An 18173-nucleotide genomic window follows, 5' to 3' on the forward strand; every position below is an offset into this window, starting at 1 on the left:
TTGTTATTCCACCCTAATCCTAATTCTATCGTTATTCACTTTGTATTTACTCCTCGTGTCAGTCTGCCCAAACAGCTTTGACTTCTAAACACTGAGAGGAAAATCCTCCTGTGCTCTTGAAAGTTTACTTTCTGGAGAAAACTCATGAACATGCTAACTAGAGCTGTATATTCCCAATACAGTACTTCCCGAAAATATTTTGATTAAACACTCTTGCACAATTTTAGGCAGTTTATTTTATTACATTAGTCAATATTGAAACATCAAATAAACATGCAAAGTATAACTATCTATTTACAACAATTTCAGCGAACAAAATGTCTACATTCAAATGTTACAATATGAACACATTTTACAGGAAGATGTCCCTAGAACGTTGATGTCAATAACACAACATCACCTTGAAAATGTTAGGAAAATAGGCTTCTCCAACGTTGGCCAATCAGTCTGTCAGAGGCAAGTGGGTAGGGGAGGGAATTTCGTATAGTACACTCTAATTGGTCAGGTTGGTTGCTTGGCCGTGCAGTACCTGGACTTGTGTCCTGTGTATCATGTGTCCTGCCATTGCGGATATTTATCCAATACTGTGTCCATTCACTGCAGAAAAACAGATCACTAATTATGTAGTTACGTCTTGGGAGAGGAGAGATTGAGTCTGGAGTCCAAAAAGAGGGGCTCACTTGACAACATTATTAAATAGCAAACACATTTGTTGTGAATCCACAGTAAAGGGAAATTGGAAATGGGAATTTGTGGGATTCTCGTGAAACAAAGGGAATATTTCCTTAGTGGTTTGATTTAGTGGATTATTTTGCACCGTTTTGGCACTGGCTACAGTAGCGTAGGGGAATTCAGGTGACCCAACACAATGACCATGTAACATAGACTGTATGATTTAGCACTGATCTACATATATATTAGTTCAGTGCACATTTTTCTTCTTTACCATAGACCAGATTCTAAGAGAAGATCAAACTGTTCTTATAAAGTTGCTCTAGCAACATAGGGAAGCATTTTGTATCAAAACTCTAGTAAGTTCAATATAAGTGTACATTCAATGTAAGTAACATCTAAGTTTGGTCCCCAGTGATAGTATAATTGAGGGCAGTTATCTATAATATTCGATTTTTAGATAGCCTCCATATGTATTTCATTACAATCAATACTTATCTTCCCCAAAGAAACAGAAAGCAAAATAAAGTTATCATTGGTAACCGTGCAAAACAAAACCGAAATCATTTTTTTGTTCTATTTTTATCAGTAGTTTAGTTAGCTCATTATCAAAGATACTGTATTTGATATTTCATTATATTGCACTGAACAAGACCATGCTTGGCAGAGCAAATTCATTGGATTGCATTTTAGAAAAAGAGAAGGCTAGAAGAAAACCCTTATGGTTGAAAATGAGATTAACACAAATGTTAATGTTGCATTATGGTGAATTATTTCAAATATAAACTTCCATTGTGCACATTAATTACAGGAATGCATTACTATGATCAATATCATAATCATGAAACAAATCATTATGTTGTTATTCTATGCTCTGGACAACCTGCTCGTCAATGGCTTTACGGAAATGGGTGAAAGCATTGTAACAGAAAAATGCACTTAATATTTAGGATATAAACAAACATGCATAGATTGTGAGACTGTGTCTGTCTGCACAGGACTATGGAATGTTGCTGTGTTCCTTTTGCATGCTGATATAGCATGCTATTACCTTCGATGGAGAATTTTCCACGCAGCAATGGGAACCAAGGATGAATAATTTCAAAATGTACGCAACAAAGTCTAAAGGGAGCCATGAAGGATTACAAATCAAATTGAAATCTTTGGTCCTTTGGTTATTACTTATATGTGAAAACATTATATATGACAATATATATGACATTCATCATCACTCACAATACACAACAGGACATTGACAAAAGATTGAGGGAGGAAGCTTGTATGTTAGTTCAACATGCAAAGCTTCCTGGATGATGAACCGATGATTGATGATGACGTCCTGTTAAAATACAGTAGCGGTTTCACCTCTATTTAAAATGTCCTAAAACATCTAATACAAGGTACTAGCGTTACGATTAAGACGGCATGTATCACAAAGCACAGTGGAAAATATTATCTACCAGCTCCAATGAAACAATACTGCAAATATCACTGTTACTCGTGCGTCCACTAGGTGCTGTATATCCACACCATTCTATTGCATTATTCCTGCATTATTCCCGCATTATTCCTGCATTATTCCAGTTAAGGTGCTGGCAGTTGTGTCCCTTGTAAAACATACTGGAAACAGAATAGTATGATGACAAATTAAATAACACGGTTTATAGGTGCCTTTGAGAGTCAATTTCCATAATGTGGTGGAGAGAGCCAATGCTACTGGATATATAATGGTAATAAAGTGAGACAGGAAATGGTAGCGGGGGGGGGGATGAGAGAGAGAGAAAAAGAGAGAGTGAAATATCTCTATTCTTTTGGAACTTTTGTGTGTGTAATGTTTACTGGTCATTTTTTTATGTTTATTTCACTTTTGTTTATTATCCATTTGACTTTCTTTGGCAATGTAAACATCATTTCTCTCATGCCAGTAAAGAAACTTAAATTTAAATTGTTTTGAGAGACAAAGACAGAGAGAGTATTCAAGGTTTAAAAAGGCTTCTAAAGTTTGACATTTGTACTTAAAAATTTCACACTTGATTTGCCGTAATGAAAAATGTATCAACCCCTACAAGAAAACTAATTAATTATAGTCCATATAATAATTCACATTTCATGTTGCTGCAGGATCATTTTCCTGCTGTAGAAAACTGGCTCATATTAAGATCCTTGTCTATGACCAACAGCAGGCGAGAATAAAATAACAACATGGAAATCAATCAATTATGAAAGCAGTAATGAGCTAAATAAGGTATAATAAATGTGGCACGGACATTTTATTCTCCTAAGGATGTTGACTGTACACTATGCCTCACTCATGACATGAATGTAAAAATGTGCTTTGTTTGAGAAAAAAAAACACATGAATGAATCACAGACAGAAACATACCCAAACACACTCCTACAAGTACAGGTAGTATGTCCAATAGAGGAGGTTGACGAATACAAAGGACAGGGGGAAGGTCATCCTGGAGTAATTGTCTATTAAGTGGGGATTCTCCACATGACAACAGTTTGCAGCTCTGCGCAGGACTTTGCGGAGGAGGACCAGGACAATGAGGCAGCGGTTGGGGGGCTCCTCAGGGGCCTCAGGCTTGGGCTCACTGCCAGTGGGGCTGGAGGGGTAAAGTTCCAGCTCAGCTGTGGGCGCTAAGGCCGCCTCATCTGCAGCAGCTTTCTCCTTACGCCTCTTGGCCCTGTTGTTTTCAGCGGCGATGGTGGTGACCATGCCGTTCATCTCCTCGTCAAAGCCTCCCATCTGGTGACCGTACTGGAGGAGGGGAGGGAGAGAGAGCGAGAGTGACAGTGAGAAGAGGATTGTAGAGTCGCCCCAATCAACTGATGCTCTCATCTGAAATAAACCCCCAAAAATGGCGGAGATACTTACATCCATACAGTACGAGACGAAACATGGCAAAGGTGATGAAGATGATGACTCTGATAATGATGAGGATGACGACAACGATGACCACAGTAATAACGCTGATGATGACAATGATCAAGGTCATGTAAATTATGGCAATGCTAATGATGATGAAAACGACAACAATAACCGCACGACTGACGTTAACAACGCTGAAGGCCTCACCATGACAATGTTGGCGTCGGGATGGTTAAGGGTGCAGAAGTGGGCCACGGCGTACTCGATCAGGGCTCCGAAGATGAAGCTGAAGCAGATGCCCAGGTACACGTCGATGGCTTTGATGAAACAGTTGGCGTTGGGCAGGGACGTCCTGGCACCCATCATCAACGTGGTCATGGTCAGAACCGTGGTCACTCCTGTCACAATACACAACACAATGGCTGGATGATTCATTAAATGTTTGAAATCATCAAGATGTCCAGTGTCCTGGAGTTCTCATTTCCATTCACATATAACAACACAACCCCTAGGGCTTAATGATGGACTACATCTCTAGTCACTCCACACATGTAGAATTCAGCTTGAGTTGACTTACCTGACATCAATACATTGAACAAAAATATAAACGCAACATGCAGCAATTTCAAAGATTTTCCTGAATTACAGTTTGTAAGGAAAATCAGTCAATTGAAATACATTAATTAGGCTCTAATCTATGGGTTTCACATGACTGGGAATACAGATATGCATCTGTTGGTCACTGATACGGTACCTTAAAAAAAAAGTAGGGGGATGGATCAGAAAAGCTGGTGTGACCATAATTTTCCTCACAAATATCATTCACATTTAGTTGATTTTGCTTTTGATTGTGGACTATGGAATGCTGTCCCACTCCACTTCAATGGCTGTGCTAAATTGCTGGATATTGGCGGGAACTGGAACGCGCTGTCGTACACGTTGATCCAGAGCATCCCAAAAAAACTCAACGGGGGACATGTCTGGTGAGTATGCAGGCCATGGAAGAACTGGGACATTTTCAGCTTCCAGGTATTGTGCACAGCTCCGTGCAACATGGGGCCGTTGCATTATCATGCTGAAACATGATGTGATGGGGGCGGATGAATGGCACCACAATGGGCCTCAGGATCTCGTAACGGTATCTCTGTGCATTCAAATTTACATCGATAAAATGCAATTGTGTTCGTTGTCCGTAGCTTATGCCTGCCCATACCATAACCCCACTGCCACCATGGTGCACTCTGTTCACAACGTTGACATCAGCAAACCGCTCGCCCACACAATGCCATACACACTGTCTGCCCACTGAAGCTGGTTACGATGCCGAACTGCAGTCAGGTCAAAACCCTGGTGAGGACGACGAGCGCGTAGATGAGCTTCCCTGAGATGGTTTCTAACAGTTTGTGCAGAACTTTCTCGGTTGTGCAAACCCATAGTTTCATCAGCTGTCCGGGTGGCTGGGCTCAGACGATCCTGCAGGGGAAGAAGCCAGATGTGCGGGTCCTGGGCTGCTGTGGTTACATGTGGTCTGCGGTTGTGAGGGAGGTTGGACATATTGTTGGACATACTAAAACAAACTTGGAGGTGGCTTATGGTAGAGAAATTAACATTCAATTATCTGGCAACAGCTATGGTGGACATTCCTGCAGTCAGCAAGCTAATTGCATGCTCCCTCAAAACATATACTCAGCCTTGTCTCAGGATGGTAAGTTGGTGGTTGAAGATATCCCTCTAGTGGTGTGGGGGCTGTGCTTTGGCAAAGTGGGTGGGGTTATATCCTTCCTGTTTGGCCCTGTCCGGGGGTGTCCTCGGATGGGGCCACAGTGTCTCCTGACCCCTCCTGTCTCAGCCTCCAGTATTTATGCTGCAGTTAATGTGTCGGGGGGCTGGGGTCAGTTTGTTATATCTGGAGTACTTCTCCTGTCCTATTCGGTGTCCTGTGTGAATTTAAGTGTGCTCTCTCTAATTCTCTCTTTCTCTCTTTCGGAGGACCTGAGCCCTAGGACCATGCCTCAGGACTACCTGACATGATGACTCCTTGCTGTCCCCAGTCCACCTGGCCGTGCTGCTGCTCCAGTTTCAACTGTTCTGCCTTATTATTATTCAACCATGCTGGTCATTTATGAACATTTGAACATCTTGGCCATGTTCTGTTATAATCTCCACCCGGCACAGCCAGAAGAGGACTGGCCACCCCACATAGCCTGGTTCCGCTCTAGGTTTCTCCCTAGGTTTTGGCCTTTCTAGGGAGTTTTTCCTAGCCACCGTGCTTCTACACCTGCATTGCTTGCTGTTTGGGGTTTTAGGCTGGGTTTCTGTACGGCACTTTGAGATATCAGCTGATGTACGAAGGGCTATATAAATTTGATTTGTTTTGATTTGATCTGTGGCATTGGAAAAATGCTCACTAACAGGGATGTAAACAAATATGTGCACAAAATTTGAGAGAAATATGTTTTTGTGTATATGGAAAATATCTGGGATCTTTTATTTTAGCTCATGAAACATGGGACCAACACTTTACATGTTACGATTCTGTATTTTTCAATGTACATCAGGCTAGATGTATAAGTAATATTACAGTTATGTGAAGGTAAGCTAACAGGAGTATGAGTCACTTGTGGAACAGTCTGTTTTCTCTATCTGCCTGCATTCTACAGATGAAGGATCTCAATTTGATCACCCTTTTTGCAGGATAACTTTCCTGCAATGCAGGACATTTAAAAAAAACTTGTAGTGTATTTTAGGTTCAAAACAACACGCTCTTACAGTCTCCTGTCAGAATTAGACATTCCTCCATGTTTCTGAAATGCCAAAATTTAGAAATTGTTTCAAGTGTTTGGTTACTTCTCTGTTCCATGTTGAAGTTAAGGCATTAACTCCGAATTCTTAAGGTAAGGCGTCTGCTTTGTGGGTGTGCTCCCTGGTTTGAGGGGCAGTGGTTTACCGATACAGATCCTTGCGGGGACGGAAGACTGGCTGATCCAAAAAGAGACCCAGGAGAGGACCACCAGCAGGCTGGAGGGAACGTACGTCTCCAGGATGAAGTACAGGATGCTTCTCTTCAGCTCAAAGTGGAAGATCAGCTTGGGGTAGTGGCCTGTGAGAGAGAGAGAGAGAAACAGAGCGAGATGACAGCACAGAGCCATGAGAACAAGTGTGCAAGTAGAACCCAAAAGTTTCCTGAAGGTTTCAATTTACTACCGACCATCAATTCTAAAAGATGAACATGGCTAACATTTATAGGTGGATTATAATTTATGTTGAGTTGCTTGTCATGCCCATAATTGCCAAAAGCTTCATGCTGATAAATATCATTTTAGGTACCCCTAAGTAAATGTGTCACGCACGCTAATGTTTAATCTGTCACAAGAGACTAAAACTAAACAGTAGCCAAACGGTAGGTGCATGTGTGAAAGGATAATGTTAGATGTAGGACGTGAAAGTTGAACCTGTTTCATAGATGGCCTCAGACGCAGATGTGTAGTGGTCCTCTACTGTGTACTGTGCCAGACGCAGCGTATCCAAACCACTGACCGACTCATTCCCTCTGGTCCAGTAGAACATCACATCATTGATGTTGTAGCCCCCTGTATATATATAGAGAGAGAGAGAGAAGGAGAGAGAGAGAGAGAGAAGAAAGATGATGTCAAGTCAAAGACAGCAAGATAGGTAATGGGGGTCTATTGCACTAAGTGGCTATATGTTTTGAAATAGCACTTTATCACACATACCAATGTACTACTTATGCATCTAAAATACAAACTACCCTCCATAAAATAATTAATAAAGGTTAGCTGGTCACTGAGCTGTAAGTGTGCGACAGCCACAAGCAAGCTTCACAATGTTAATGTTTTATTCAAACTACTTTTTATTAAATATGTTTTATTAAATAAGTAACGTAGAGCAACAGCCCTCCATTGCTCATTGTGAAGAACTGTGACAGTAAGACTGAATAGGAAATGCTAATGCAAATGCAGGGCAAAAGAAGGCCAGAAGGAAAGAGCGGCAATGAGGACATCACAGCTTTAAGTTTCCTTCCTGCCTAACACCCCAGCGGGTGATTCATACATATTTCACATCTTATATATATCAGGACCTTACATAATCCCAGTGGTGGAAAAAGTACTCAATTGTCATACTTGAGTAAAAGTAAGGATACCTTCATAGAAAATTACTCAAGTAAAAGTTACTCAGTAAAATACTACTTGAGTAAAAGTCTAAAATGTACTTAAGTATCTGTCACGCCCTGATCTGTTTCACCTGTCTTGTGATTGTCTCCACCCCCCTCCAGGTGTCGCTTATTTCCCTGGTGTATATATCCCTGTGTTTCCTGTCTCTCTGTGCCAGTTTGTCTTGTATGCCTTTCAAGTCAACCAGCGGTTTTCCCGTACTCCTGCGTCTATTCTCTTTTGCTAGTCCTCCGGGTTTTTGACCCTTGCCTGTTTTCTGGACTCCGTACCTGCCTGCCTGAACATTCTGCCTGCCCTGACCTCGAGGCCTGCCTTCCACTCTGTACCTCCTGGACTCTCAACTGGTTTGGACTTTTTGCCTGTCCACGACCATTCCCTTGCCTACCCCTTTTGGATTGTTTAATAAATATCAAGACTCAAACCATCTGCCTCCCGTGTCTGCATCTGTGTCTCGTCGTGTGCCCTTTATAGTATCAAGAGTAAAAGTCTAAACCAATTAAAATTCCTTATATTAAGCAAATCCGATGGCACAATTTTAGTTTTTATTGATGGAAGCCAGGGGCTCACTCCAACACTCAGACATGATTTACAAACAAAGCATTTGTGTCTAGTGAGTCCGCCAGATCAGAGGCAGTAGGGATGTTCTCTTGATAAGTGTTTTCAATTTTCCTTTCCAAATGTAATGAGTACTTTTGGGTGTCGGGGAAAATGTAAAAAATATGTTATTTTCTCTAGGAATGTCATGAAGTAAAAGTAAAACGTTGTCAAAAGGATAAGTAGTAAAGTACAGATACCCCCCCAAAACTACTTAAGTAGTACTTCAAATTATTTTTACTTGAGTACTTTGCACCACTGCATAATCCTACAGCCCATCCTACATAGGATTTAGAAGAGCTCACAGTGACACGTTATAACAGTGCACATAAACATTTGTTGTAAAGTGCTTACTGAATGTGTACTGAAATCTTGAAAGAAGGTTCAGGAGGGCAACTTAATTCCCTTCAATAGTATTTATTGCTGACACGCTTTAGAACAAGCTGTTTACTTTAATTGGCATACATTTATAAGGAATAAAGCCACAAGCTATGTAGGATCAACATTTATTCCTGGCAATATGGCTACAACTCCGAAACAGAAAAGTCTCAAAAGTTCAAAGCCCAACCACCTGGCACTTCAGATGGGCTAAAGCAAACAGTTGAACACAGGTCTGCTCCGAAATACACGTTTTCTGTCCCCATGTCAACCTTGCCTTTGGAGATTCATTATGAGACGTAGTTTAGTAATTGACCTGCAGAGGGAGACGTAGAATAAGATGCCCTACGACGCGGCTGTGACTGGAGGAGAAGAAATCTCCATTAAACTGGGACACACAGAATCCCCATTTCCTGTGTGCTTCATTACATTAAACACTCATTATCTTATGGCTCTTACTCTACCCTCTCACCATCTCCCGAGAGACACAACATGTGTGAAAGTCCAGGGAGTCATAAGTTATTGAGGAAAGTGTGTTTAAATGTAATGTAGAGCACCTTGACGAAAAGTAACAGACATTGAAGCCGATGAGGATCTCTTGTTGTATATTTTTCAGTGTTGTTGTGTTTTCTCTATAACCAACGAATTGTGGAACTCATGATATTTGTGACTGCCGGGTCAGGGCAATGTGCAAATTGGGTATGAAGCGTGTGCCGGGGGCCGTGGTCCTGTGCAATAGCGCGGGAATGGTTACATTAGGAAATTAAGGGGCTGTCTTAAGGTGCTCTGAAGCCTGAAAAGTGTACTGCACTGCAGCCTGGAGAGATGAAAGCTTTTGCCTCTTAAAATATCCTGCTCACTGAGACACTGAGATGAGTGCATCTTAAAAATGGCTGCATAGAGACTTTTAAAATCTTCAAAACCAAATCTCGCTACAGTATCCTCCACTGTGGTGAGCGTGGTCTCATCATTAAGCAACAATCAAACCTGGCTGTGAATGTCTTCCAGACTCCAGGCCTTTTCTGCTGTCAGTGGCCACTAAAATATGTCACCGCCATATCTATCTAAACACCTGGTGCTCGTCTTCTCTTTAAACTTCCTTGTTGGAAGTAAAGTGTGGGCTGGGGAGCGAGGACGAGCGGGGAGCAATGTTAAATTTTTGGCAGCACATAAAAAATAATTTAACCTCACAGTCTAGTTCTTTTCAGTGTGCTGCTGAAGCAAGGCTGTGGGAGTCTGGGATGCACAGTATACGTTTAACCTGGCAGTAATGTAAAGGGGAAAATCCTTGACTTACCTCGACATGTATTGAGTGGGATGAGTGGGACAGGAGCTCCCTCTGGTTGAGTTTGATGTTGACATGACGTTCGAAGTGTTGCTTTGGCAGCGATTTGGCTATAGCTTAGCACGACTTGCTGTCATTAAAGGTTGTGGAGGCGAGCGAGAAAGAGGGAGGGAGAGCGAGATAGAGTGGGAGAGAAAGAGAAGGATGAAGAGAGAGAGAGAGAGAGAGAGAGCGAGGAAGAGAGAAATGAATGGAAAAAGAGAGACTTCTGCTCTAAACCCTTTGCGTTCCTCCCTTGCTGGCTCCCTGCGATTTTGAGCTTATGTAACACAGAGCTCCAGCTAGAGCTGAGGCTGTATCAGAGACAAGACAGGCGTGATCCCAATATGTGGATGGCTGGTGAGGGCTGGTGACTAGCGTGAAGAGGGTTTTGGGGCCAGCTAAGGATAAGAAGCTGGGCCGACGGGGGCAGACACTGTCCCTGTTTCCATGAGTTACAGGCAGCTTTGGGTAATACAATAAACGGGGAAAGGACACCTACACATGTACACACCCCTGCTCACTTTCTCTCTTTCACACACACACACACACACACACACACACACACACACACACACACACACACACACACACACACACACACACACACACACACACACACACACACACACACACACTCTCTCCCTCTCTGTTTTGAACAAAACCATCAAACCTAATCATGCCTCACAGCTCCTTCCCTTAGTACTACAGTTGCCAAGGCACCCTAGTAACAGCTTAGGCAGAGCTCTGTACATTTTCTTACTATTTATTTCACTTTCAAGTATGAATTCTAAGTCTATTTTTTTCCTGCCCGTGAATTCATGGAAAATCAGCTTTCTTAAAACAATAAACAACAAAAAATAGGCTGGTGTATTCAAACCGAATGAAAACACACTAGCTAGCCAACTAGCTAGCTTGGTAGCATTACTAGCTCGCTAGTGTGTTTTGATTTGATTCAAATACACCCGTCTATTTGTTGTTGTTTCTACACTCTCCTCGCTGGCAGTGATGATTTCATTGCTCAGGAGATTTCCTCTAAAGTCATGTCGTAAGCTGGCTTTCATCATTATCCTGAGTGTGTGGAGAGCTCAAAAACGTAATCTCGTTTTAAAAGACCAGAGAGTCAACAGCTACAGAGAAGTCGCAGTCAGACGGCGGGGACGGCGAGGCACCGGTGAGACACCTTGAATGGAGATGGAACTGTGTTGACCATATACTCCCTCTGCTCAAGCCATATGGTTCCCTCTTGACTGTTGCTCCGTCTGATGGAGGCTTCAAACACTCAAAACGTTCAACTCTTGGCTGAAAATCGTAGTCCAGACCTACTCTGTCATATAGCTGTTTTATTTTTATTTTTTTGCTTTTTCAAGTGCTTTGAGATTCTCTCTGTAATGAAAAGCACTTTAGAAGATGAATATATTATTACTATTATTAGACAGCCACATGTTGCTGTTTAGCTGTAGAGGTTCATCTGAAGTGAAATCTTACAGCTCTCCAGTTGCAGAGTGCAGGTCTGCTTGTCCATGGGGTACTTGGTCAGGTCCATGTTGCAGGCCACAGTGGTGGTTATCCTGGAGAGATGAGAAGCAAAACGCAAGTCAGTTGTCAACCTCAAAGGTTTCTTTCCCCCCCTTGCAGAACCACCTCGGTGTTTACCCATGTATTCCTTCTGGCCTACCTCTGAAAGCACCACTACAACTGTTTCTGTCCCTGGCCTCTCCGCAATCCTAACCTTCGTTTTTCTGATATCTCATTGAACCCTTTCCCTATAGAACCCTCTTTCACTCTCTATCACCCTTCCTTGCTCTCCTCCTGCCCCCCTTATCGTGCCCTCTGTCTTCCCTGGCACTTCCAGCTCTGCACACAGCTCCTCTCTGACAGACCCATGTCCCCGGGCAGTGGGCATCTATATATGGAAAATACCTTCATGATTCTACCAGGGGTAGAATTACATTGAGATATGATCACATACGGTGGTGTCCGAAATGATTGACACCCTTGATAAAGATGAGCAAAAAGGACTAAAATAAATAATTCAAATACTGAGCTACATATATGGTCAAAGAAATGGGGAAGTGATATTATTTACACTAAAACAATTGTTCAGAGAAATAATAATAAGTAATACTTGTCTATGTTTTTTTCTCCAATAGGTAAGGGTCAAAATTATTGACACCCTGTCTTCAATACATTTAAATTCTTCGCCTTGCATGGATAATGGCACTGAGACATTTTCTAAAATGTTTTATGAGTTGGAGAACACATTGGGAGTGGTGTTAGACCATTCCTTCGGGATCCTTGATATCCTTGGTCTGCGCGTACGGACTGCACTCTTCAATTCAAACCACAAGTTTTCAATGGGGTTCATTTCGACGCCAAGCCCACCACTGGTGGGTTTGGCATTGAAATGACAATGCATAAGCACAAAATAACCCCATACTTACGGTAAAATATGGTGGTGGATCTTTGATGTTACAAACACACATGCAGTCACACGCATATGCCATGCACACTGTACAAATACAAGCAAAAGTAAAGCTCACACGTATAGATAGATTGGCATGAAATTAACCATACACATACTGTACCAGTCAAAACTCATTGAAGGGTTTTTCTTTATTTTACTATTTTCTACATTGTAGAATAATAGTGAAGACATCAACACTATGAAATAACACATATGGAATCATGTAGTAACCAAAAAATTGTCAAACAAATTTTAGATTCTTCAAAGTAGCCACCATTTGCCTTGATGACAGCTTTGCACCCTCTTGGCATTCTCTCAACCAGCTTCATGTGGTAGTCACCTGGAATGCATTTCAATTAACAAGTGTGCCTTGTTAAATGTTAATTTGTAGAATTTCTTTCCTTCTTAATGCGTTTGAGCCAATCAGTTGTGTTGTAACAAGGTAGGAGTTGTATACAGATATCCCTATTTAGTAAAAGACAAAGTCCATACTATGGCAAGAACAGCTCAAATAATCAAAGAGAAACGACAGTCCATCATTACTTTAAGACACGAAGGTCAGTCACTCTGGAAAATTTGAAGAACTTCCAAAGTTTCTTCAAGTACGGTCGCAAAAACCATCAAGTGCTATGATAAAGCTGGCTCTCATGAGTGCCGCCACAGGAAAGAAAGACCCAGAATGACCTCTGCTGCAGAGGATGAGTTCATTAGCGTTAACTGTACTTCAGATTGCAGACCAAATAAATCCTTCACAGGGTTCAAGAAACTGACACATCTCAACATCAACTGTTCAGAGGAGACTACGTGAATATGGCCTTCATGGTCGAATTTTTGCAAAGAAACCACTAAAGGACACCAATAATAAGATGGACATTCATTTTTTATTTAACCTGGCAAGTCAGTTAAGAACACATTTTTACTTACAATGACAGCCTAGCAACTGTCAGGGACAGAATGCCAGATTTTCACTTTGGTAGCTTGGGGATTTGATCTAGCAACCTTTCGGTTACTGGCCCAACACTCTAACCACTAGGCCACACCTGCCGCCCCATTAGACTGGTGGAAATCAGTCCAAATGTGAGATTTTTGGTTCCAACCGCCGTGTCTTTGTGAGACGCAGAGTAGGTGAACGGATGATCTCTGCATGTGTGGTTTCCACCGTGAAGCACGGAGGAGGAGGTGTGATGGTGTGGGGGTGCTTTGCTGGTGACACTGTCTGTGACTTATTGAGAATTCAAGGCACACTTAACCAGCATGGCTACTACAGCATTCTGCAGCGATAAACCATCCCATCTGGTTTGCGCTTAGTAAAACTATCATTTGTTTTTCAACAGGACAATGACCCAACAGACCTCCAGGCTGTGTAAGGGCTATTTGACCAAGAAGGAGTGTGATAGAGTGCTGCATTAGATGACCTGGCCTCCACAATCACCTGACCTCAACCCAATTGAGATGGTTTGGGATGAGTTGGACTGCAGAGTGAAGGAAAAGCATCCAACATGTGCTCAGTATGTGTGGGAACTCCTTGAAGACTGTTGGAAAAGCATCCCAGGTGAAGTTGGTTGAGAGAATGCCAAGACTGTGCAAATATATTTTGTACAATGTAGAAAATTGCGAAAATAAGAAAAACCCTTGAATGGGTTGGTGTGTAAACTTTGGATTGGTACTGTCTGTGTTCACTCACATGATACAGAACAATGCAGTGTATCATTGATGGGGGTTGTGAATCAATAAGCAGAAGCCTACCAGTCCAAACAAGTCAGTACCACAGACAGCACCTATATTCCTTTACCCCTATAGAAAATTCAAGGTGTGCCAATAAGCAGAAGCAGAGACATGCTGTTTGTTCGTTCGGCACCACCCCAGCTGGGGTGTGTTCAGTTCGCTTCAACGTTTGCCTTGTTGCGTGATGGTTTGTACTGAATAACACATTTCCTTTGAGGTACATTTGCTCCTGCTTGGTTGGTACGGTGAGGTGTGGCCTGATCAATATGGGTTTGACCATCTGAAATCACAAAACTGCTGAATGTTTCTGCCATCTGGGCCACCATAATCACAACGTTTTCGTGCATTCGTGCGTGCATGTGTGTGCATGTGTGTTTCTCCCACCTCAGGGCGTAGAGCACCGTTCCATTGGGGAAGATCCTGATCAGCCTGTTCTCCACAGTGATGTCATGGAGGAAGGACTTTTTGGAGTCTACGATGAAGGTGTCTGGTACCCAGAGCAGCTCCACCAGCCTGCCGTCCAGACTCAGGCTCTTGTTACCCTCAAACACCAGGCGCTCGTCTGTCCAGCGCTGACGCAGGAAGATAGTGGCCGTGTAGTCCTAAAGTTCAATTTCCAAAGGTCACCATATTGCAGTTGTACTGCAATAACATTACAACTTCAAGTCTAAACACTGATTATGTAACATAATAAACATACTGGAATGTAATATGTATTTTATTATCACAATGTACAATGTGTCATTTAACACAGGAAGTTGTCTCACCATGTTGATCTCTGATATGGTGTCAATGCTGGCAATGTCCAAACTCATGCCCACAGTCACTGGCCCATCTACAGAGATGAGAGATAGACACACAGAGAAAGGGTGAGAGGGGAAGGAGGAGAATAACAGATAGAGAGAGAGATGTCCTTGCTTTACTTTCCGTGTCAATAAAGTATACTGAATTGTACTCAACACTGAGAGAGGGAGGGACAGAAAGAGAGAAAGAAAGAACAAGGGAAACTGACATGAAAGAGAAAGAGTGGATTCAGAACACTGTGAGGAATCATAAAAGGAAAATGAAAGTAGTGTTATTCAAAATGCCTCAAGACAAAAAAAGGAAGCACGTTTAAGAAACGTATTGTTGAATACTTCACATCAGTGGCAACAGCAAGTGTCGCATGCAGCCTCACACATATAAGAATGCTCCTCTTTTCCCCCTCTCTCGTTCCCTCTCTTTCTTTCACTTACCCACTCTCATTCTTGTACTGTATAACACTGTAGTATTTCTGCTTTTGCTTGCCAAAAAACACAGTCACCTAACTTTTGTGCATGTGTAACCCTGTATGTATGCATGTATGCAAGTCTGGACCCCCAGGAAGAGAAGTGGCTGTGATTGTAACAGCTAATTGGAATCCAAATAAATAAATACATGCGTGCATACCAAGCTCACCTACACTGAGGACTCTGTAGATAGAGAGAGAATGTGTACGTGTGTTTGTATTTATGTGTGTGCATTTCCATCCTTTCCAGGAAGCTGACCTCTTGTGTGGGGTTCATGGCAATCCGGAGTGCACTCATCTCTGCTAATTACATTTGCTCTGATTCGGTTCAGTCTCAGCGATCACTAATCAAACATTAGGCACGTTTAGAGGGATTCTCCGAAGCAGCAACAATGACACTGACAAGGGATTTGTGAGAACTACAAACACTGTGCGGAGGATCAAAGGCTACCATACCTTTATGACACTGACCAGGGATTTGTGAGAACTACAAACACTGTGCGGAGGATCAAAGGCCACCATACCTTTATGTCACTGTCTCAAGGTTACACTGTATGTACGGATTCCATATTAGGAAGTCACACTGAGTATGCATGGGAATTGTGTCTGCTCAGACAAATAACATACTTTGTCAGGTGCTTACTCTTGATATTAATAGCCTAGCCCTATGAATCAAATCACCATCTGTGTTAATGTGTTTTGTATCATGTATTTATTAGTATTTAGTAAAAGCGAATGTTCGTCATTCACATACTGGGCTATGCATTGGGAATGAGATCGCTTCCATCTGCCAGCTAAAAGCTCGGGGAGATTTATGCTTAGCCAAAATATGGTAATATTGAAATGAATATGGGAATATGGTAAGCCACACAATCACACAGACAAAAAAAAAACACGTGCACAAATGCACACTGACGCACACAAGCAGACACACACACACACACACACACACAAACAGCTCCTTTGAGCCTCATCTCATTTTCCAGGGATGTGTGCAATTTCCCTTACTGTCAAAAAAAGGCCTGAGGTACTTGTTGTATCCTTTCATCAGCTTCTGAATGGTGGGAGGCAGAATCTCTCCCTCTTTCACTTCAGCGCTGAGCAGCGAGTTCTCTAACATCCTGAGGAGAAGAAAAGAACGGCAAAAGAACAAATTCAATAATTTAGTGTCCTTCCCCTCAGTGCATTTATCCTCAGTGGATATCAAATGGTTCCTGCTATTCAGCCTGACTATCCTATCTCTGTGCTTAGCCCGTTGAGCTCAACGGTACTTTCTGAATAACATAAGCTGTGGCAAGAGAAGCACCAGATTAATAGGCCTGCAAACAATTTGGAATGAAAAGGGAGAAAAGAACAAAACTCATTTTTCATAATTGGTTTACTTCGATCCCAACTGGGTCAGAAAACGTGAAACATTCCATCATCAGCAATCTTCCCCATCTTCCTCTCCACGCTTGACTCTGCTCATCTCCTGAGCTCAGATCAGCTTTCATATGCACTTCCAATGATTGTTCTCCTTAAAGGCATGTAGCGTTGTAGGGAGATGATTATTTCACCAGGGATTGAGGGGAGAAGAACACTGTAGAATACATTCAAGCACCTTCCCCTGTGGTAGTGCTGTCCGTTTGTGCAAAACAATCTGGAATCTAAATATGCTCGCAAATTGATGAAGCCCTGGAGCTTAGTTAGCAATGTAATGACTATTGAAGGAAAGCAGATTAGGCCAAGTGTAGTAGGCAGATACAGTACATTCATCTCCATACGCTAGCAGGGATGTACAGTGCCTTGCGAAAGTATTCGGCCCCCTTGAACTTTGCGACCTTTTGCCACATTTCAGGCTTCAAACATAAAGATATAAAACTGTATTTTTTTGTGAAGAATCAACAACAAGTGGGACACAATCATGAAGTGGAACGACATTTATTGGATATTTCAAACTTTTTTAACAAATCAAAAACTGAAAAATTGGGCGTGCACAATTATTCAGCCCCCTTACATTAATACTTTGTAACGCCACCTTTTGCTGCGATTACAGCTGTAAGTCGCTTGGGGTATGTCTCTATCAGTTTTGCATAGCGAGAGACTGACATTTTTTCCCATTCCTCCTTGCAAAACAGCTCGAGCTCAGTGAGGTTGGATGGAGAGCATTTGTGAACAGCAGTTTTCAGTTCTTTCCACAGATTCTCGATTGGATTCAGGTCTGGACTTTGACTTGGCCATTCTAACACCTGGATATGTTTATTTTTGAACCATTCCATTGTAGATTTTGCTTTATGTTTTGGATCATTGTCTTGTTGGGAGACAAATCTCCGTCCCAGTCTCAGGTCTTTTGCAGACTCCATCAGGTTATCTTCCAGAATGGTCCTGTATTTGGCTCCATCCATCTTCCCATCAATTTTAACCATCTTCCCTGTCCCTGCTGAAGAAAAGCAGGCCCAAACCATGATGCTGCCACCACCATGTTTGACAGTGGGGATGGTGTGTTCAGCTGTGTTGCTTTTACGCCAAACATAACGTTTTGCATTGTTGCCAAAAAGTTCAATTTTGGTTTCATCTGACCAGAGCACCTTCTTCCACATGTTTGGTGTGTCTCCCAGGTGGCTTGTGGCAAACTTTAAACGACACTTTTTATGGATATCTTTAAGAAATGGCTTTCTTCTTGCCACTCTTCCATAAAG

At 42.2% G+C, this 18173-nt stretch overlaps 1 protein-coding gene across 2 annotated transcripts in view; it reads right to left on the reverse strand.

Annotated features, from left to right (window-relative positions):
- Nucleotides 1-221: 221 nt before the first annotated feature.
- Nucleotides 222-18173, reverse strand: part of LOC110526858 (gamma-aminobutyric acid type A receptor subunit zeta, b) — a 71357-nt gene continuing 53405 nt past the window's right edge. Inside the window, exons 3-10 of one of the 2 annotated variants that reach the window (XM_021608051.3) lie at nt 16504-16616; nt 14996-15063; nt 14613-14830; nt 11525-11607; nt 7000-7137; nt 6495-6647; nt 3755-3945; nt 222-3436 (exon numbers count right to left, since the gene is read on the reverse strand). In XM_021608051.3, coding sequence (XP_021463726.3) covers nt 3068-3436; nt 3755-3945; nt 6495-6647; nt 7000-7137; nt 11525-11607; nt 14613-14830; nt 14996-15063; nt 16504-16616 — 1333 coding nt within the window. In that variant the 3' untranslated portion in view covers nt 222-3067. Of the gene's footprint in view, nt 3437-3754; nt 3946-6494; nt 6648-6999; nt 7138-10009; nt 10320-11524; nt 11608-14612; nt 14831-14995; nt 15064-16503; nt 16617-18173 lie in introns of those variants that run through there. The other variant, XM_090237194.1, reaches the window with a different exon arrangement.

The sequence above is a fragment of the Oncorhynchus mykiss genome, chromosome 1 (assembly GCF_057628025.1).
Source record: "Oncorhynchus mykiss isolate SJ-2025 chromosome 1, ASM5762802v1, whole genome shotgun sequence".
Classification (NCBI taxonomy): domain Eukaryota; kingdom Metazoa; phylum Chordata; class Actinopteri; order Salmoniformes; family Salmonidae; genus Oncorhynchus; species Oncorhynchus mykiss.